Source organism: Rhinolophus ferrumequinum, chromosome 9 (assembly GCF_004115265.2).
Source record: "Rhinolophus ferrumequinum isolate MPI-CBG mRhiFer1 chromosome 9, mRhiFer1_v1.p, whole genome shotgun sequence".
In the NCBI taxonomy this organism is placed as follows: Eukaryota; Metazoa; Chordata; class Mammalia; order Chiroptera; family Rhinolophidae; genus Rhinolophus; species Rhinolophus ferrumequinum.
Window position 1 is genome coordinate 57,240,581 of NC_046292.1, and position 23,518 is coordinate 57,264,098.

A 23,518-nucleotide genomic window follows, 5' to 3' on the forward strand; every position below is an offset into this window, starting at 1 on the left:
ATTAAACAAAAATACAAGTTCTTTTTAAAACCCCTATTCTATAGTTCGTAGATGGCACTTGACGTTTTCTGTTAGTAGTTGTTTCATCTTTTTATGTATGTCTTTCAAGAATTTGTAATTCTTTAAAAAAGAATCCTGTTTCTTTGAATCCATCATAGCACCTAATAGACTGGGTAACATATTAACACAGTATTTTTTTTTAATTAAAGTTTATTGGGGTGACAATGGTTAGTAAAGTTACATAGGTTTCAAGTGTACAATTCTGTGATACACCATCTATATATCACCTTGTTTCACATAGTATTTTAGTAACTATCCCTGTACAATAAACCATCCTAAACTTAGTGGGGTAAAAATAACAATTTTCAAAAAATTATCTCACCCCATCACCATTCTGGGGATCAACCAGATGGTTATCTCCTGGGTTGTAGCCAGGACACCCCTGGGGGCTCCCTCCTTCCCATCTCTGGAGGTTCCAGTGGGGGCTGTCAGCCAGAACACACATACATGGCTTCTCCCTGTGGCTTGGGCTTCCCCAGGGGATGGTGGCTGGCATCCAAGAGCAAGTGCCCTGAGAAAAGAGAGCCAGGTAGATGCTACATCACCCTTTTGTGCCACCTCAGAAATCATGCAGTATTATTCTGCCACATTCTGTTTATTAGAATTAAGTCACTAAGGCCAGCTCATATTCAAGGGAGGGGAGTTTAGACTCCACCTCTTGATGAGAGGAGTGTCAAAGACTTGCAGATACTATATACTAATTAGATGCCCATTTAAGCATTCATCATTTTGAAAAAGCCTCAGAAGTGGGGGGGAATGAGAGTGGTACACAGCCATAAAAGGCCTAAATAAAAGTTGGTAATAATGCTGGAATCATGTTAGAATGTTAGAAACATGCTACCCATGGCTGCTTGTTTTACATTTATTTGCAATCTTTTGCAACCTGCTTTTAAAAGATAAATTGAGCTGTTTAGGAAAGTGTAGTAGAAGAGTCCTTCTCCTATTGTCCTGTGTATGTGAGTTACCTGGGGATCTTGTTCAAGTGCAGACTCTAGTTGAGGAGTTCTGAGGTGGGGCCTGACATTCTGCATTTCTAGCCAGCTCCAGGGTGACGCTGCAGTTCCATGAACACCCACCGAACAGCAAAGTTAGTAGAAAGCATTAGTAAGGGTGACTTCCTGGCTCCTGTGATCTCTCCCTGCTCTGGAGGGACCCGAGCAGACAGGGGTATGCCACCAGAGGTCTTTACGTGCTTACAGGAAAGGACCTTGACCCTCTGGCCAGGTGAACCCTTGACGTGAACAAGGTTGATCAGTTTTACACCAGACATTTAGAACTTGAAATAAAGGAAAAGAGTAACATTCCTCCTTCTTGTGGTGAAGCATAGGATATGAATGAGATTCTGGAGTTACCAGCCATGTGAGAAAGCCAATCTCCAGGAGGAATACAGGAAACATGCAGTGAAGAGAATCCAAATAACATTCGGTCCCTGGTGAAGCTCAGACCCTTTCCTATATGAAGGTCATATAGGATGACCTTTTCCTATATGCCAGGCATATGATGTTATGTGAGATATCTTAATATCCCTCCAGCAAATTCCACTCTTGGCCTAAATTTGTTCTAGTTGAGTTTCTATCACTTGACACTTAAAAAAATTCTAATGTGGGATGGGAGAGAAGAGAGTGTCTTCTGGAAGTGCAGTACCCACAGTGATGGAGGAATAAAGAAATTCAGACTGGATTATTATCCAGACGTCCAGGACCTGCAATGAGGATGGACTGTCCATTAAGTCACACTAAAGGTGTGTTTCCAACAAAGTGGACAGGCCACGGAGAGAGAAGACAATACAAAACAGAGGTTAAGGGAAGACGGAGAAAAGCCTCAACCTATCTAAAATGGGGGTAGAGGTAGAGGGAGAGAAAAGAGAGGCAAGAGAGTGATTTAAATTGTTGGACAGTGTTGAAAGAAAGTGAAAAGAAACTGTTGTCCCAAAACAAAGTCTGCTAAAAACAGAAGCGAACAGGACAGTCTAGGAGTCCCAAGGCTAATGTTCTTTAAAGAGAGATCCCAGGGCCTGAGTGGAGGTTTGAAAGAAGAGCTAGGTAGAGTTCTGCCCAGCACAGAGGAAAAGGATGACCTTTTCCTATATGCCAGGCATATGATGTGCTTTACATTTTGTGGGGACAGAGCCCCAGAAAGCAGTTTCCAGGCTCTCGGCCTCATGTGGAAAGGTGCTGGCTCAGGTAGTAAATGGCCATCAGCTGTGGCTGGTTGGCCGTCAGCTGTAGCCATTGAGCCATTGGCCACTAATATAACTGCTGCGGCTACGGAGGGAAGTTGAGGAGAGAGGAGGAGAGAGGAGGAGAGAAGAGGAGAGTGGAGGAGAGTGGAGGAGAGTGGAGGAGAGTCGGTCGGTTGGCAGCAAAGCAGACAGCAGGTCGCACGTCGTGTAAACCCAGTGAGACCATAGTGGTGTGACTCCCCTACCTATGGCTCCGTGGGTGTTCCTTTTTGGCCTAGCCATGTCCTGCGTTCTTGTGTGGGGAGCGGGACCAGAGACCCCACCGGACACCCCGCGTGACACATTTATAACCTAATTTAACCTTACAAACACTAAGAAAGTGTTCCGCATCACTCCTGCCAGCTGTCCCTGCAAGTCCAGCACAGTCAGAGCTGGTACTTCCACGGTCAGAAGAGGGTCATGTGAACATGAATCCTATCACATGAACCTCACCTGGAAGAGCCAGTGACTGAGTACTCCTCGGGCAAATCTGAAATTCCTCTGAAGTGTCTGCAAGCAGCCCAAATGAAACAATGACATCCTCTCCTTGTTTGAAGTAAGTGAATTTTTAATAACTGTTTTTTTTGGTCACACCTTCATCTGTATCGATCCCATTATTCAAGGGTCCACACAGTTAAAGTAAACCAAATATTTTGTAGTTCATTTCCAAAAGGGTCAACTTTGTGCACCAAAAGAAAATAAAAGGAAAAAGACCGGTTACTACCAACGTGTGCTGCCCATGTGTTGAAGGACTCGTATTTATACGGCAGGTACACACGCAGATTGGGCAGCCAGCAACAGAACAGCGATGAGGGAGACACTTCCTTTGTGATAAATGCCTTCGGGTAGCTGTGACAATGAAGTAATGAGGCTGGTTCTATACAGCAAAAATGGATACTAGCCTCATTATTTTATAGCCATACCTTGTGGTATGTTTATTAAATATTTCTTTCACAAGTAAAAACAGTATCTGCTACAGATGGATTTGATTTTGGTAAAACCAATGAAAAAAAGTTCTATGCTAATGCAACATTTGTTGTAAAGATTATAGAAACACATGAGTCAAAAATTCAAATTATGATTCCCACAGTAACTGTAATTCTGCAATACCACATACATAATGGAAAAAATGTTATCCGTGTATACCATGGTAGAAAATACTCGGTAAGCAGAAAAGGCTGAGTTATGCTTGTTGTGGGAATTATCATTTTCAACTAGCTGAGGATATATAAAAATTGAAAACATAAATGCGTGCATTATTTTATGTATTTAATTTGAATTTTTCTTGATCCAATTTAATCAGCTTTGCATCCAAACTACATTTGCCTTTCATAAACTGCAAATGAATGTCTTTCGTAATTTTAAAATCTGTATCACTTGGTTTCTTTTTCTCATGCAGGCTACCTTTGCAGAATGGCATTATTACACCCTGTCCCTCCCCTAAAAGGTCAGGACATGTCTGCTTGAATCCATTTATCTATATTCCTTTCCTCCCTGAAGGACATCACCATATATTTACAATTTCCAAAGTTTTGTCATAACATTATCTCATCTGATCCTCACAACAATGCTGTGAAAAAGACAAAAAAAAAAAAAAAAATCCAACCCTTTTTGTTGCTCAGCTCTTTGACGCAAATAGAATATATTAGGTTGGTATAAAAGTAATCGCGGTTTAAAAGGTTACAAATAATTGCAAAAACTACAATTATATTTTGCAACAACCTAATATTTAAGGATGTGCTTTTATGTTGTCATTTAAAGCCTGGGCCATTTAACTGCACCTACAATATTACCCACTTACCATAAGCAGTGGATGTACTTATTATTAAAGGGAGAATATACTTTATGTAAGAAGATTGCAGTTTTGAGCTAAACATTTAACATATTTTAAGCTTTTTGCTTTAACTATATTCTGAAAGAGATACAACTGCCCTTTGAAACTCTGCCTGGGCAAAATTAATCCTGTATATTATATCCAGCACTGCTTTTCCCAGTTTGGTTTTAACTAAGAAGGGCACCTTTGTACAACCTCTGAAGAGGAATCCTTTTACCTTCCAGCAGCCTTTACCATCAGGGTATGTTTCATTATATTCAAACTAAATTATCAAGAACAGTTATATCTCCGCTACCGCTCTGAGCAGCTCTGCCCCACCACGGTGTTCCGACCTCGTATAAGTGTTTGACGGTGACATTTTTGGTAATCATTTTTGGTCTGAGCACTCCTGTAATCCAGCTCTTCAAATTGAAGTTTGTTTTTCTCCCTTTCTAGATACAAAAGGATCCTTCTCCATATAGTCAGATAAAAATTTTCCTTTAATCTACTGCACCAATAAAAAGATCAATTAAAATGAAGATTCAGAGCTGGCAAAAAGCCTCAGTATTATTTGTTCTAACCTGGGAGTTAACACAGTTAATCCTTTGCCTGTGAAAAGCCTGACCATTTGGCATGTAATTAAAGGGTAATAATTCAGTGCTAAAAGGAAAACAAATCCTAAGGTATATGAATTTTAGGAGATTTATTGTGGAGGAAGAGTTGTCTTCTTAATGTTACCTACAATTACACAACAGGTCTTTATAGTGAATAAAGATTAACACATAAATTCTTGGATAAAACAGATGAAATACAAAAAGATATCCTGTGGGACAATGAATACTCAACTCTCAGGTTCCCCCCGCCCCCGTATGTGAAAAAACAAGAACTGAGGCTGATAGCAAAGCACAATCTCAACAGTATTTCCAGTTACGAGAAAGGTACAAAGATGGCTGGTAAGCTAAAATATCAGTGATGGCGACATGAGCTTTTGCATCTTGTCAGGGACCTTCAGAAAAGGGGCTTATTTATTGACTTATGTGATACATCAGTCATCGTGAAGGCAGGGCCATAAGGGTGAGTTTTCCATATGGTCCCTGAGTGACTGACAGTACAATTTTCACACATTAATGAATGAACCAAAGGAACATTTTCGGAACAAAGTTAGTGGTCCGACAGTAGAAAATTGTTAAATAAATTCCGGCACATTCATAAAATGGGTACTCTGCAGACATTCCCAACATGTTCTTGAAGAATATCCAAGGAGAGAGAAAGGGTTGATGACATATTGTAAAATGAAAAGCTAGGTTACAAAATGGTATAAGTATATAATCTCTACTTTAGAAAAAAATATGTACACAGAAAAAAAGACTGGAAGAACATACACAAAAATACTAACAGAAGTTACCTCTTCTAGTGAGAATTCAATGTCTTCACATTTTTTTCTTTTCCAAATGAAAGACGGATAAGGGGAAATTCTTATTTTCAAAAAGAGTCAATGAGGTCTGACAATATACAAAAAGAGTATATTCTGGTCTCTTTGTCCCATCTTTTTAAATAACACACAAAAGGAAAAACTGAAATCTATCTAGTACCATTTAGCACTTGCATTAACAATTATTTTTAAGTTATAAAATAACAGTCCATCAAATTTACAGTTTCTTTATACTTTTGCCAATGCATACAAGAGCACTGTATTTTTAAAAAAGATATGATGACATAAATTTTTATCCAAGATGGTAGTCTTCCATGCAGTCTTCTTTATATACCATCACATCTAGAAAATGAACTTCATATGCTTGATTCCATAAGTTTTGAAGAAAACCATGATGATGAGTGCCCACAGTCCCAGAATAAAACCCCCAGGAGGATGCCAATCTTTCGGCTTTGGTTTCTGCAAAACAAGGATGACATGGTAAATTTAACAATAGGTGAATAATTCAACAATGGGTAGTAAGGCCAATACTGATGGAAAATAGAAATTTCACAATTGTGTTTTAAGGGGGAGTAATTTAGCCAAATTGAATGTACTGGGATAGCAACGAAGGTAAAGAGTTCAAACAAGGTATCTCAAAGTGATCCTTACAAAGGTCAGTTTCAAACGACATTTTGTTCCCTCAAAGGGGCCTTCCCTGACTTCACTACCCAACCAGCTCTCTTCATTCAAGTTATTCAGTAGCCTAACAGTCCTCCTTTTGAATTGACATAGTTGCTCTTATCTATCTCAATTAGCCTACAGCTCAATGAGGGTCATCTTATTATACTCCCAGCACCTACCTGCGCAGCGGCGGGCACACAGGAGACACACCTACATTAACTATACTGAGTCAATCAGTGGGAAAACAAAAGCTAGCCAATTCCACTTATTCACATATTCAACAAGTACTTGTTTAGGGGCCAGTGCCTTCGGTTATGTTATTTCCTTGAGGTACAGTGCTCCACACTCCACTCTGCCTATCTAAAGCTCCCTAACTCAAATGCAATCTCCTGCAGATTCTCCCAGCTGATATATCTTCTTTTCTTTGAATCTGTAGTTGTTTCTACTTTTGCTCCTATCTACGATTACACTTATCTTATTGCTTATCTCCCTGCAAACTTCCAAGGGGCAAAATCTGGCTGAGTCCATTTTACACGCTATTCTCCAATCCCCACCCCTCAGCTCTCAGCCAAGTGTCTTGTATGGTTCTTTGCCCAGCAAGGAAAGGCAGACTAGTCCTCCCCATTTAGTTGTCATTTCATAGGCTACGGTATGGCCCTGAAACTGGAGGCCTGTGACTATGATCTCTGTATGAGTTCTACTTCCTGAATTACTAGCCAAGATTCTCTGTCTTTATAGAGAGAATATTTTAGAGTAGACTAAAGAGAAACTGTACTCTAAAATTTGTGTTAGTCATCATGTAAACTAGATGCAAGAAATTCATAAATCTCTTAGATGAATCTACGCATTATAACTTGGTTTTCCCTTATATAACCAGGACCCCTAATGCTCTTCACTCAACCCTCAACTCACCACATTCCAGAGAGAGAGGGGGGGGGGGGGAAGGAAGGAAATAAGGAAGGGAAGGAGGGACGGAGGGAGGCTCAAAATAAAACAAATCAAGTCAAATCAACCAGACTTCCTCAGTAAGGGCCATGCCAACAGTATACATTCACTGCCACATTCTATAGACACTTAACATTTATTATCAATGCTTTAAAATATCTGATAGTTACCTAACGTATACATTATAAACCCACTAACAAAATTCCAAAGACTATTTTGATACATGAAATTCTATTTTCTTTTAATTTTATAAATGAAGAAGTTATGTACAGAAATGCCAGATTTTCAATTAGGTGATCTTTCTGCAACTTTTTCCTTCTCCTCTAAAGCTCTCCTCCCTTAGCTTTAGTGTTCCTTTGACAGCTTTTTACTCCACTTCTCTAGCCATTCTTTTTTAGTCTTCTTTGCTCCATTAATGCTAGTGTTCTCTAGAGCTCTGCTTTCAGCCATTTCCTCTCTCCCTTTATAACATCTCTGGGTGACACCTGCACTCTAGATTCAACCTCTGTCAATAGGCTTATGACTCCCAAATTTATAACCGTAATCTGGAACTCTACACTAAACCCGATTTTCATGTACAATTAACAGACAGCTCTACTTGGATAGTCCAAAGCGTCACACACTTTACTACTGCCTACACTCAACTCATCCCTGCCCTCACTACCTGATTCTGCTCTTCCTTCCCTGTTCTCCATCTCTCCATCACCACGTCGCCCAAGTGAAAAACCTGGAGGTCATTCTCAGTTCCCCCATCTCTCAGACCTCATTTCAATGGGTTACTAATTCTTATAGGTTTTCTCCCCATTATAGCTGTTCTTTATACGTTTTCTATTGTCATTGCCACTATCTTAATTCCAGCTCTTATCATTTCTTGTCAGGATTACAGAAACAGTCTCCTCCAAGGTACCCTCTCTTTTCCATCTATTTACCATATTAGTGCTAGACTCATTTTTCTAATATACAAATATATTTATTTGATACACACACACACACACACACACACACAATCTCCCTGAAATATAGTAGATATTGTATTATTTACCTTCCTTTTGTAATTTAAAAAATTAAATAATTTAAAAACCAGGGTATGGTATGATTAATTCAAAGAGCATAGTATTTAGAAGCAAGTGCCTTGGCAAACATTAGATTTAATACTTAAAGCCCACGTTCCCTGCCACGCCAGTTGTCCACTCTGAATTTCTGAACCTATAAAAGGGGCACAGTAACTCATATCTCCGAGGAATGAATGAATGCACAATTAGTGCAATGATGTATTTTTTGAAAAGGTAGTCTATAACTACTCATTCCTACCTAGAAAAGTGATGATATGAAACTCAAAGTACTTTTCAGATGACTTTCATTTGTGTTTGCCAGTTATGAGGAATGATGTTAAAAAAAAAAATCTGACTTTATTTTAATTTGTACAGCTTTCATCAATTCAAAATTAACTTGTCAAACTAACACGAAAGAAATCCCACCTTAATGTTTTCATCTGGATCATAAGCTAGAGTTTTAGGAGTTTTTAATGAAATGCTTAATCTGAACTGAACTGACAACATTGTTTACAGTGGTTACATTCCACTTTCACTCCCACGTCTACTCTCACCTTCCACTACTCCTTCCAGAAAACTCCTCAAACTCCCCAAAATATTAAGTCAAATTTTTCCTTATGTTCCTTTCTACTCAGAAGTCTGCCGTGGCTTCTGATCATGTGTGATGATGATGACAAAAAAAGTCCTTTCCCTCTAGTATCTTGCAAGATGATAAATTCAGTGGTTCTCAAACCATTTCACATGGCAGATCTCTTGGAAGTCACAATGCTCTTGGTACAACAGTGTGAAAGTCTTACTTCCAGTAGAAAATATAGAATAATTAATATAAAGCACAGTTCTACTAAAGATAAGTAATGTAAATATCACAAGCATGTGACAAGGAAAAAACAAGCAAGTAAATTAACCATGATTGACTACTTCTTAGTTTTTGTCCTGTGTATCTTCTACTACTCAAACAATTGGTAAATAATTCATGCCAAAGCATTGGAAGAGCTTAAGACCAAAAGTTAGTTTTCCACAAACTGAGAAAAGATTACCATTATTCATTATTAGTGGAAGCACATCCTTTATACAACAGTCTGAAGATGTTCCCTGGGATTCCTGTGTAAGAGTTGGGGTGACAAGATTCAGATTTTACCCAAAAAACAGGAGTCTCTGATATATATGGTATATGGTATTTGAAAACACACACACACACACACACACACACACACACACACACACACACGTTACTACTTAAATACATATTGTCAAAGTCTGGCATTAAAGTAAGCTCTTAACTGTAGAAGAATAGGTTATAATATAAACAGTTGTTCCATAAACCAATTTAATGAATTTCAGTGCTAAGAGAGTTCAGGAGGTGTGAACTTTCAAGTGTTTAAGAGCACTGTAACTTCCAGGTGGTATTTAAACCAAGTCACGTTAAAAAACAATGGTGGACATCATTTAAGCTCTATGATTCATTAGAGATTATTAAAATAATAATAAATTTCAAAAACTATTTATCGAACTAATAAAAAGAAATCATATTTCTGCAGCTGTAGAAATTCTAGTTTCTTTTCAATGAGATGAATTCCCTGATGTTGTAATTTTACCATTAGATCTTAAACTGAGTAGCCAAAAACAGTTGCCAGAGATAAGAAAGACTACTATAGCTTCTTTGGAAGTAAACATCCCCAAACATTGGCTCTGGCAGCTATTTTGATCTGTTATTCCAAAGAGGGGCTCAGAGAATTCTGGGAACATTGCTTCCTGGTCCTTCAACTAGAGGCGCCTCATATTTACACCACTGGTGCCCAGGAGAGGACCAGTGAGAAAAGCAAAGTGGTAGAGCTTTGGTTCCCCAACAGCAAACTTTGAAAGTCATAATGGAGGACTAAGTATATGTAATAACGCCAAAATTATGATGGAATGGTATATTTATTGATGTCATAACTTGCACAAGCTAACAAAAGCAACAAACCTCTGCCATTGCAAACTGGTATTTGCAGTTGCTACATTTTTATTACATATGCATTACACATTTTTGATTAACAAAAAATGGAAAATGAATTATTAATTAAATACTGTTTGAGGTCTTAGCTTAACATGACAGTCAAGGAGAATCCTCAGGTGCAACCTCTCCCATCTTCTCAGGAAAATGCAAAGGCACAGAAAAAGATGACAGTTCTCACTACTAAAATTAGTTTAACCTCTAATGAGACATCTCAGGCAATTTCACTATCTGAGCATCCCAGAAACAAATTCACGGTGGCCCATTTTTCCAATTAGTACACAAGAGGCAAAGCATTGCTTTGCTCTGTGAAACACAGTAATTCTGTCAGCTGAGAAAGGGACTTTAGCTCTCTCCCTCTTTCTCCCTGCTGTTTAAGAGAAACAGTGTTTATGTAGTTAGAAGGCTGGCTTTGCGGTAGCCGGAGTAGTGTAACTCATTCCCATCCTCCATTTAAACACAATTCCCAGTAAAAAGCATGTCAGAAGTTACATGAGCACTGACAATGGTTCACTACATCTATGAAGTTTAAATAGCCACATGAGAAGCTCTGCAGAGAAAGCAAAATACAGGAAAAATCCTTTTAGCAGTGCATGTTAAGAAATATTTTTTCATATGGCTCATCTTTCTAAAGCGCCCCCAAACATAAGTGGCATGGTAGCAGATAATCCTGGTTTAGTTTAGCAAACCAGCATTTGATGCCGATCTGCCTGCCAGTCACTGGGAAATGACAACCTAGTCTTCCGATGCAGAGCTGAGAAGGCATTCACATCTACGTAAACAGTGAGAGCTTCCCCACGCTGTTGGCAAATACCAACAGTGTTCTAAAAAAGAGAAGATCCGTGAGCAAAAACACTCCCACATATGAGAAAGAAATACCCTGGAAATTCAGAGAACATATCTCTGAATGAGATTTAATAGGGAACCAAAAGATTAATTTAGAAAAATTTTATTTGGCATGGACTTGAAAAAAGATTTGTAAGAAGCCAAAAATAAAAGAACGGTAGAAAGAGAAAAATAATACAAGATAAAAAGGCAACAGACTGAGACAATAAGGGAGCTAGGTAACATAATTTTGTAATAGCAAAATTAAAAATGTACATTGACGAAAACAATAGTGTCTGAAGCACATCTCTGAGTCCTCCATTCACCTCCATTAACTGTGGTAGGTTGATGGCAACAAATGCCCCCAATTATCCATACTTCCCTGTCTGTATCCTTTGCAAGACATTGCTTTATAGCAGCTCTCAATAAGAGATGGAACCTATCTATATCCTTACTCCTTGATATCCGCTGATCTTGTGGCTTCTTTTGGCCAAAAGAACACACACAAGCAACAGTGTCCTAGTTCCAAGAGGCTTTACTTGTTTCTGGTCTCTCTCAGACCTCTGCTACCACCAGGAGGAAAAAAACCTCAGCAAGACTTCTGGAGGAAAAGACACCATGTGAAGAATAATTCAGGTCCCTTGGCCAACAACCAGCCAATTCCCAGAAGTAGAACCACCTAACCAACCCCAGGGTTGACCATACACTCATGAGGTCAGAACACGTTCCCAAGAACTGAGAACAGAATTACTCAGTTAAACTCGGCCTAAATTGCCAACCTGCAGCATTATAAGCTAAATGAATAATTGATGTTTTAAGCCACTAAGTTTTAGAGTAGTTTGTTATGCATCAAAAGCTATGAAATACATCCACTGAAATGACGATGTGAAAGGAAAAACCCTGAAACTTTATTATCGTAAGATAATAAAGTTCCCATCTATATACTTGCAGCATTGGGTTTCTGCAACAATGGTATAAATAAGAACCACATGAAGGGCAGCTAATCAGATGCTGGCCCACCATGAATTTGGTGGAGGTTAGAGCATCTGTCAAGATAATCCCCCCTAATCCTGCTAGAATGAGAAATCCAGCCCCATTAACTCATCTGAGCTAAATATCACAAAGTAGGGACTTCAAAAATCACCTGCTGCACCTGACCAGTATGTACATCTAGACTCTGATAAAGCTGCCCAGGAAAAATACCTGCTATATTGTCTCCTAGAGAAAAATTTCATAAATGTTCCTTGCCACCCACCCCCTCACTTTAAGCGAGCTGTGGTGAAGCTCACTTCTAGCTCTTATAGTCTTCCTGGAAACAGACCGACTCCACCTGTCACCATGCCAGGAATTGCTCTCAAGGAAATGCAGCTAAGGAATCTAGAGACTAACTGCCTTAGTTAGCTTCCCTCTAGCCTCCCTCCCAACTGTAATCTAGATCTGAAGTCTAGTTCCTTTCTTTTGAAGTTAATCAGACGTTACCTCCTGGAGAAATAAACATCTCTCAGGATCTTGAAGCACCTTAGCCATGCTAAATTTGCAAAGCAATTAATCTAATCTAGGATAATTAAAAATGAATTGTTTTTAACAATGATTTTGTTTTTAATAGAAAGTTGACCGTACTTCTTCATTAATCATGATTTATTTTATCTGTGACAAGAATACCCACGGTTAACATTAGTTAATATCACTCTAGAATTTCCGGGCAATCCCGACATAACATTTAGGAAAGAAAAGTAAATTTTCATCATTTGCAGATAGTATGATTAGATATCAACAAACTATAAAATCAACTTACAATTATTCAGAATAAAGAGCTCAGATTTGATGTAACTATAGAAAAAATAACAACAATACCCTTCCAATATGCCAATAAAAACAAGTCGGAAAGTAGAATTAAAAAAAATTACATTCACAATAGCAATAAAAAATATAAAATAGGGATACCAGTAGCATGAGATGTAAACAATTTATATTATTTTATATAGAGGGGTAAATTGTCCAGAATATCAAAAAGAACATGATAAAGCTAATCTACAATGTTTTTCTGATGCAAAATAGATCAGTGAAACAGAATAGAAAGTAGGCAATCAGCCCAGTACCAAGAACTTAGTATACAATAAAAACTATTCGATGGGCAAGAGAAAATTCTTACGGGTGCTCTAACAATGGTTTAGGATTTGAATAAAGATCAGTTTTGTTACTCACCCATCACATAAACCGAAATACACCTTACATGACTTAGAATTAGATGTAAAAATATTACATGGAAAAACAATTACTTTTGGAAGATGGTACCTAGGGATACATCTTAATGGCAGCTATCTTAATGATAGTCGGGGGGGAAGCACTTACAAGGGAACTTGTGTGGAGTGTAGAACACGTAAGTCCAAGGACCAGCAAGCTGAGGGGACTGTCAGGTGGGTAGCTACTCAGGAAGGACTTGGGAGAGCTGACCCTTGAACAAGCTGTCATTGGATTGGTGGACAGGAGGGGATGGCACCCAGGTAGTGGCACATGGAGCAAGTCACAGCGCTGAGAAAAGCCAGGCACTAGGGAAAGGGTGATGCCCCAGTCTCGGTGGAGGCAGAGAAGGGAGAGGGAAACTCCACTTGCAACTCCTCTGTTGACTACAGAACCCACAGGACCCTGGCGCTTAGGAAACCCTATTGAAAGAGGTAGCAAGTTTGGGAGCAGCAAACATCAGGGACAGTGAGAGTCATTCTGTGAGTATCCAGCTGCGTGTTGGGATTTGAGACAATGAGAAGCCTCTGAGAGCTGGAGCCAACACCCAGTCACAAGTGAATGAGATAAAATGAGAGAAAATGTTGGATCTGCATAAGGAAGAGATTTATAAAGTCCAATGAATGAAAATGAGAAAGGAAAGGTGGAGAGATTTTTAAAAACATTTTGAAAGATCTGTATTTTGCAAAGTGTATAAATCAAATTAAAAGGCAAATAAACGGGAAAATATGACAGAAAAGGCGATGAATTCAGTATATGAAGATCTCCCCCAAAAATCAAAAAGACAACAAGGATTTATCAATAAATGGGACAGGAAAAATGAAAATTTTCACAAAATAATTACAAATAGTTAATTAACATTTGAAAGTTCAATTTTCTTCACCATAAAAATAAACTGAAAATAATATATTTACTATTTCTTCCTCTTTTAAAAATTAAACTAGTAAACATTAAGAAGGATGATCTACTTTTCAATAAAGTAATCTATGAATACGTTTAGAGGTTTTTAAAATATTCATCTCATTTCAATCCTAGGATCTTTGACACTTCTAGCTAGGATCGATATTAAGGAACTAAGAAATGCTGACTGAGATTTTACACAAAGATTTTCTTCTCGGTGTTATTTACATAATAAAATAACAAGAAACAATCTATATAAACAATATGGGAAATATTGTACATCCACGTTAGTCATAAAAAACGTTTTCAAACAATTTTAATGATTTGGAAAGATGCCTACACTGAAATAATAAGAAAATAAAAGCAAAATGAAAATTGAGTGTAAAATATGATCTTTATTTCTGTAACAATATTTTAAAAAAGGAAATATACTTAAGTCTTAATAGTGTTTCTCTAGGGGAAGTAGGATTAGAGGTAGTTTTAATTTCTTCTCTACACTTATCTATGCTTTTGAAAATATGTTTTCTATAATGGACATATACGTTTTTAACTATTTTTGAAGGGGAAGGAAAGGAATATACAGGAAAAGGCTGTATTAAAATAGTCCACCTAAAAGAATCTTCATATATTCATCTTTTCTAAATTAGGAGACATAGTACTAAAATAATACTGTTTGGTACTTGATATCCTATATCCTCCTTAAAGAAAAGTAACATGAATAGCAGGACAGCAACATAATATAATAAAGTGCTTTTTCAGTATGTATTTAATGATATTCCTGGAGTATAACAATATTGCTTTTTTAAAAACGATAGCTAATATTTTAGACAGTCTGCACTGATTTTTACTTACAATCAAATAACAGATTGGCATAATTATTGCATTTTATAGTACAGCTGCATTTGAGGTAAGTTCATATTAAAGTACAACTTATCATTTCATTTGTGTCCATATTAGAACTTCTGATAAAAATGACTGATTTTTATGTGGTTAATGTTCTCTACTGATTGCTTTGAAATACGCTTCTCTTTTTTTAAACTTTCACAATAACAGTTATAATATAAAGGTGAAAAGCATGCTCGAAACACTGCAATATGTCATGAGCAAACATTTAAAAGCTTAAGAGCTAAATATTATTTAAATGACTGATATTTCAAATTAAAAAGATAGGTAGCTAAGCAACACTGCACTGCCAACTGTGAACAGTATTCAGTCTCCCCTTGCATGTTGCTAGGAGAACATCACCACAGAAGTTTAAAATAGTTAATAGAATACAGATCTAAGTATTAAAGTTATGTAAAAAGAGGAAATTGGGATTTTCATAATTGTGTATGTTTATTGGCAAGCAAATGAAAAATTTCCAAGGTTTCAATGGGATTCTTTTCTTAAAATATTTATCAGTACCATTAAACCATATTTTAAGTTTATAAATGAGGTTACAGTTATAATTACTTTAGAAAATAAGTGTTTATTTTCAACTGTTTAATCAGTGATAGTATATTAGTATTTCCAGCGTATGTACATCCTATCTACAAAATATAATTTGTATTCTTTAAATTATATTAATTTATATTAACAGTATAAATCAAACTGCGGTCAGCAGATTTCCACAAGATCGCCCCCAAGATGTTCTCTCCCTGGTGGACACACGCTGCAAAATCCGTTCCCCTTAAATGTGGACGGAACTTGTGAATATGATGGGACATACCGCTATGATTAGGTTACATTATATAGAAAAGATGAAGGGGTTTTGAAGATGTAATGAAGGTCCCTAATCAATTGACTTTCAGTTAAACAAAAGGGAAGAGTATCCTGGAGGGAGGCGCTGACCTAATCAGGTGAGTCCTTCAGAAGAGGGTCTAGATATCGGAGACAGAAACATTAGAAACAGATGAGATGCTCTGCCATTGGTGTTGAAAAATCGAACAGCCATGTTGTGGAGTAGACCATGGGCAAAGAATGGCAAACAGCCTCTAGGAGCTGAGGGCCTCGTCAGTTCTACAACCATGAGAACCTGAATTCTGCCACTAACCAGGAAGCTTGCAAGAGACCCCTGTGCCACAGGTGGGACTGCAGTCTAGTTGACACCTTGCTTGACTGAAGCCTTGTTAGACCGTAAGCACAGGACTATGCTAAGCTGAGCCCAGACTCCTGAGTCACGGAAACTGTGGGATAAAACAATGCTTTTAAATCACTACATTTGTTCGTTACACAGCAATAGAAAAACAAAATTTGAAATGAAACAATTCATTACATCTGATACCTATTCTTTGGGGAGAATAACTGATGATGATATTCACTGTTTTTAAAAAAGTAAAGAGTGAAATATTCTAGTCTAATTCCTCGTACTCTTCTGTACCTATTTATTCTCTAAGAACTTGCTCAAGTATCACCCCCAGGTGAAGCCTGTTCTCATACCCCAGTAAGAATGAATTTCTTATTCTCGGGGCAGCAAGGATGCTTCATTTATATTTTACACTATGGTTAATTTATGGGTTTCATTCTACTACATTTGGGTCTGTTTGTGATATCCATTTCTGAACCTTATCAAGGTCTCATTAGCTTTCAATACAGTAGAACAATCAACTTTTCTTAGTTATATATTGGTTTCCTCTTGAAAATAAGAAATATAAAATATTCAAATACAAATATTAAATACTAATTTACTAGTCTATATTCTGGGTTTTATGACTTAAGGGGGAAAAGTAAGAATTTCACCAATCAAATAACACAATCTGTTTTAAGAATCCCTAGTGAGAAGTGAAAAAAATATTCTTTTAAAAATATGTAAAACAATTTGAAGTTTGAAATAAATGAATCTATTTTTAATTCTTAACAAAGAGAAATAACCCACTGTTCCCACAAATAAATAATAGAGGTAAATTTATAAATAGTATCTATTTGTGTCTGTTAGGAGGTAATCAGAGTTCTGCTTCTGCCAATGTAAGATTAATGCAACAGGAATTATCTGTCCATTCTGAAAACTAGAAACTCATACAAAAGGTACGAAACAATGGTTTTCAGATATTGGACAATTTGCAGCAGTTTTCTGGTCCCTGAAAGAATGGAAACAAATAAGATGAGTCCTTCACTTGCCAAGCTTATTGCCTGGGGCACTTTCCAAACTTCAGCACAGGGAGGGAGACCCAAACAGCCTGACAGTCTGGCTGAATTGTGGAGACACAGATTAGAAGTCCAGAAGGTTTAGGAGGCTAGAATTTGCAGGGTAGACTACTGGAAAGGAGGGAGCTACACAAAGACAGAACTCCAGAGATCTGCAGGTGTCCTTGAATCTTTGGCGAAGTTCTAATATGTGCATAACAAGAAGCTGGTAGAGGAACAAAACAAAACAAAACAAAACACCAAAAGCAACAGGCCAAACAACTCTCAGTACTCATAATTTGCAGAGCATGAGGTCGCAGTTTATAGTGGGGTATCTCAAAAACAAAAAACTGCTCTGGATTAGCCTAAAACAACATGAATCCTAAAGGGAACAAACTGATCCTGGAACAAAATCCAACAATTGCTACATGAATAAAGCAAAAATACAAAATCTAGCAGCCAATAACATCAACGAAATTAAAATACATGGCACCCAATCAAAAAAAAATAAAGGCACGGAAAGAAGAAGGAAAACATGATCCATTGCCAGGAGAAAAATCAATCAATTGAAAGAGACCCATAAATGAAAGAGATGATGGACTTAGCAGATAGGGCTCTAAAGACAGCTATTATATACTGGAAATAAAGGAAAACATGAACATATGAGGAGAGAAACAGAATATATAAGTAAGCCCATGTAGGATTTCTAGGGACAAAAAAGATGATATATGAGATGAAAAATACACTGAATGGAATTAACACAGCAGATTAGACTCTACAGAAGAATTAGCAGAGAACTATTAAGATGACAATTGAAATTATTCAAAATGAAGCACAGAAAGAAAAAGAGCAGGGAAAAGAATAAACAGAGCCTAAGTAAGCTATGGCACAATACCAAGCAGGAGCATTTGTGCAACTGGAGTCCCAAATAGGGAGAGAGAAAAATATCTTAAAAAGATAATGACTGAAATTTTTCCAAATTTCATAAAAACTATAAACCACCAAATCCACAAAGCTCAACACCAAACAAGAGAAACAGAGAAAACCATACAAAGGAATATCACAACCAAAAAGCTGAAAAACAATAATAGAGATTATCTTAAAAGCAGTAAGGTAAAAAGAGATTTCTTCTTACAGACCATTGTTCAGCAAACTACAGCACAAACCAGGCAGCCACATAACGTTTTATATGTGGCTGAACATATAAACGTTTTCAAGAACACAGCCAACTCAATCATTTACATACTGTCTATCGCCACTTTCACACTACACCAAAGTTGAGTAGTTGCAACAAAGAACAGATGACCCACAACCCCATAAAATATTTACTATCCAGCCCTTTAACAAAAAGTACGTGGATCCCTGCTCGAGAGGAACAAAGATAAGAATGAATGATTGAAGATGCACTGTCAGAAACCATGTAGGACAGAAGACAATGAAAAGACATCTTTAAAGTACTGATAGAAAACAACTAACTGTTAACTAGAATTCTAGGGAAAATGTACCAAGTGAAAAAAATCATTCAAGGATGAAGGTGAAATAAAACATTTCTCAACAAAACAAAAGCTTTGTGAATTCAACACACCTATCCTACAGCAGATCTATACTACAAGGTAGTATATACCAAATACGTATACTACAAGGTATACCTATGACAGACCCATATCACAGAAATGTTAAGAGAAGTACTTCAGGCAGAATGAAAATTACAGCAGATAGAAATGCAGACTTACACAAATAAATGAGGAGAGATCAATGGTAAATAGGTATATAAATATAAAAAATTTTTCCTCATTTTAAAATTTCTTTACAAGATATTATAATTCACTGTTTAAAGCAAAAATGATTAATGTATTGTGGGATTTGTAATATATGTAGAATCAAAACATCTAACGACAACAGCACAAAGAAATGAAGGGAGGAATGGGGAATATATCACTATAAGTTCTAAGTTATACATGAAATAATAGAATATTACTTAAAGTAGACTATTTATGTACAGCAACAAAGTAGACTCACTAATAAACCAAAAGTGGACATAAAACAGGAACATACTAAATATTCAACACAAAAGAAGGCAGGAAAAGGAACTAAAAACATGGAGCAAATAGAAAACAAATAGCAATATGGCAGATTTAAATCCAATTCAAACACTGACAATTACATTAAGTGAAAAGATTTTAACACTTCAATTATAACACAGAGATTGTCAGGTTGAATAAAAACATAAAACTCAATGATATTCTGTCTATAAGAAACCTACTTTCAATGTAAGACACAGATGGATTAAAAGTAAACAAATGGAAAAAGACGTACCACCATGGAAAAAGAAACTGGGCAGCCTACATTAATTTCAGAACAAAGTAGACTTTAGAACAAAGAATATTATAAGGATAAAAAGGAACTTCTCATACTTACAAAGGGGATCGATTCATCAAAATGACAATTCTAAATGTGTAGTACTTAGAGCTTCAAATACACAAAGCAAACACTGAACTGAAAGGAAAAAGTATACTTGTGTATTTTAGCACAGTCTCAGAATTAATAAATAAGTAAAAAGAATATAGAGAACTTGAACATTAGCCAATTTGATGTAGTTGAGATGTATTTCATTCCACCCAATGATAACACAATACAAATTCTTTACAAGTACACCATGATAGACAAAATTGTGGTCTATAACACAAGTCTCAACACATTTAAAAAGACTGAAATCACAAAGAATATTCCACACAATGGAATTAAACTAGAACTCAGTAACAGAAAGGATACTTTACAAAACCTTCAAATACTTGGAAATTAAGCAATATATTTCTAAATAACCCAAGAAGAAATCACAAGGGAAATTAGAAAATATTCTGAATGGAATGAAAATGAAAATATATTTCAAAATATGTGGAATACACATAAAACATACTTATAGAGATATGTATACCTTGAAATAGTTGTATTAGAAAAGAAAAAATTTCTAAAATCAGTAATCTAAGATTCCACTTGAAAAAGAAAAACCTAGAAAAAGAGCAAATGAAACCCAAAGTAAGCAGAAAAAAGAAAATAAGAGTGCAATTCAATAAAAGGAAAAAGAAAACATCAATTACCAAAACCCACTTCTTTCAAAGTTCAATAAAATTGATAAACTGGCAAAATTGATTTTTTTTGCTTTATAAAAGTGAGAAAAATGAAAGAGGGAACATCACTATAGATTACACAGACACTCAAAAGATAATAAGAGAATACAAAGATAACTTTACGGCAATAAATTTTATAATTTATTCCCAGAAAAAGACATACCACCATTTTACCCAATTTTAAACCAGAGAGTCAAAAAAACCCCCACATATTTCTGTAGTCTACAAAAAAGTCCACATCCCTAATAGATCGGGAAAGCAGGAAAGACTCAATCTAGAAAGAGGAAAGGGATTTAGAGTTCGAGTGCAAAGCAAAAGGGATCTGTACTGGTAAGAATGCCTAAGGAAGAATCCAAGAGGCAAGCAGAAATTGCAGATAATAATGCCTTTTTAAATGTTTATCCTATGCCATGCATTATTTTAAAATTTTTAAATGTGTTAACACGTTGCCTTTAAGATAGCTAATAGTATTCGCCATCTGTTTTACAGACGGCAAAAATTAACAATTGTTACAAACACTACCACCACGACCCATAATCATGGTTATCATTTATGGACTACTGACCAAAAGTGCCACCTACAGTAAGACCTTCATATACGTTATCTAATTTAATCCTTACCACAACATGGTGAGATAATTATTATCTTATTTTAAATATGAGAAAACTGATTGGGTGACCTGACTAGTCACAAACTAGACGCTGTAGTAAATGGTTTTGCTAGGACTGAGAAGAGGTTAGTGTGATTTCCCAGGCAGTGCTCTTAACCACTACATAATGCCACTACGCTGCTGAATCCTCTGTGGGAACACGTCCAGAGCTCTCCTGCTCCAAGCAACTCCGTCAACCTCACAGATATTATGGGACAACTGAAATAAACACAAGACCCAGGAGCTATAGAGCATATATCAGATATAGTTGGTGTTACGATTTGTGGGCAGAACTGAAGAAGAAAGCTTTGGTGTATCAGCAAGAGAAGGGGCTAAGGGAGTATGAGGCACCGTGCTCAGAGATGCTGCGTCAAGGGTTAAGTAGCAAATACAGCACAGATGAATGCATCTTTAAATGCTTCAATCTCCACTTCACTCTGGCACACAGAGACAGGCACCACTGCCTGCAGGGGAGAGGTCTTTGCACAATCCTATGCAAATTTGATCATTTAAAGTAAGAAATAGTTCCACACACAGACACTCTAATTTTTATGTCTACATATAAATGGTTACCTTAAAAACTAGGATTTACCTTTTTTTGTAATCCATGTAGCAAAGGAGAATTTAAATGCATAATAACAGATATAAAGATACTATCTCATCATTTTCTACATCTTTAATGTGTATATATCTACTTCCCACACATGCAAGAAGTACATAAAACATGTTTTCCTAATAGGTTGACAGATGCTTTCAAAATTCAGAAATGCTGTTTTATTTTAAAGCTAGAAGAATCCCGTTGTACTGTATTCTTTTTCTTACATTTTTCATCAATAATAAATTCAGGAAATAGTTCCTGAATGCCTACTATGTACAAGCCATTTGAATTAAGAGGCTTATAAATATGGTTATTCTTTCTTGGAAATGTAATAATGTATATGAACATGGTTTCCTTTGTATTTATATTTGTAGGTCACGGAAAAGACAATTCTCATTTACATTTGTACAGAAAAGTAGACAAATCCTTACTACTTCAGTAAAATTAAGGTATAGGTAATAGTTTTATAAATTAATCATGTTCATAAATATTGATGATACTAAGAAAGAAATTATTTCAAGGTTTTAGAGCAGGGGTCTTTTTTCCTTTCTCTGCAAAGAGCTAGATAGTAAATATTTTAGGCTTTGCTCGCCATACAATTGCTGTAGCAAGTACTCAACTCTGGCCCCTCAACTTTGCTTTGTAGTACATAACTAGCTTTAGACAATACGTAAACGAATGGGCTTGGCCATGTTCCAATAAAACTTGATTTGCAAAAACAGGTGGCAGGCTGGATTTAATTCATGGGTCATGGTTTGCCAACCCATGCTCTAAAGAGTTGCTATTGAATGAGTTCAGAATATGCCACCCCAACGCCATTTTGGCATATTGATTATTTTGAACTAAAGACATTTGAGAAACAGCAGATATAGGAAGAGCTCTCTGACCTCTGCCTTTTTTTACCTAAAAGCAAATCATAAAATTTCCTATGAGATAGGTGCCCTCCCTGGACCAGGAAGAGAAGGACATTCTTATCACCAGAGACTAGGACTCAACACCAAAATGAATCTTATACAAACTAACCTACTAAAATAACCCTCATTTTCCATTAGTTTCCCCCATATATTTTCTAGTCATTTTTCCACAGTTTACTGCCCCTAGCCGAAGCCCTTTTATCTTGTCATTTCTCCACCAACTTACTGTTTCTTCATTATGGTATATAAGCTCTCAGTCTTAACCACTCCTTTGGGTCTTCATTTGCCTTATGAAGACTCCCATGTGCACATAAAAATATTAAACGTGTGTTTTTCTCCTATTAATCTGTCTTATGCCATTTTAATTCTCAGGCCCAGACACAGAACCTAAGAGAGTAGAAGGAAGATTTTCCTCCCTTAACTGTATAGTGATTTTTAGTCTGTTTTTATATTATTTATATTGACAAAAAAAAAATAAGAATAAAGCATATATTCAAAAGAAGATAAAATGTTTTAAATCTCTACTACCTTCACAGCATATAGTTTATTGAAGATAATCACAAGTCCTACAGTAAAGAAACACAATTTTTGCCGAAGGCATTTTACTAACTTATACTATAAACCCTTTTTTACCTATTATCTTATTAACATCCTGCAGAACTAGTACTTCAGAAATATACTATAGAAATCTCAGAGTTAAGCAATGTAAATCCCATGGCTACAAATATAAATATGAATTTAAATTGTATAGTAGAAATATAATATATATAAGAAATTGGGTATTTTGTACATAGATTCCTTTTATCGGCTTGTTTGCTTGTCATTTGTATCTTTGACATAAACAGAATGAAACAGGTGCACACTACAAAATTTTCTGATTATTTACTCATATGTATACCAACTAGTTATGTTCTTGTTAAAAAAAAAATTTCTCCATGTATATACCCAGTTTTACCAATCAGTTACATGAATCAATGGTTGA

At 36.4% G+C, this 23,518-nt stretch overlaps 1 protein-coding gene across 1 annotated transcript in view; it reads right to left on the reverse strand.

The window, feature by feature from the left end:
- Window positions 1-4,782: 4,782 nt before the first annotated feature.
- Window positions 4,783-23,518, reverse strand: part of PIGK (phosphatidylinositol glycan anchor biosynthesis class K) — a 111,709-nt gene continuing 92,973 nt past the window's right edge. Inside the window, exon 11 of the mRNA XM_033115575.1 lies at window positions 4,783-5,985. Within this exon, the coding sequence (XP_032971466.1) occupies window positions 5,869-5,985 (117 nt within the window). The 3' untranslated portion in view covers window positions 4,783-5,868. The remainder of the gene's footprint in view (window positions 5,986-23,518) is intronic.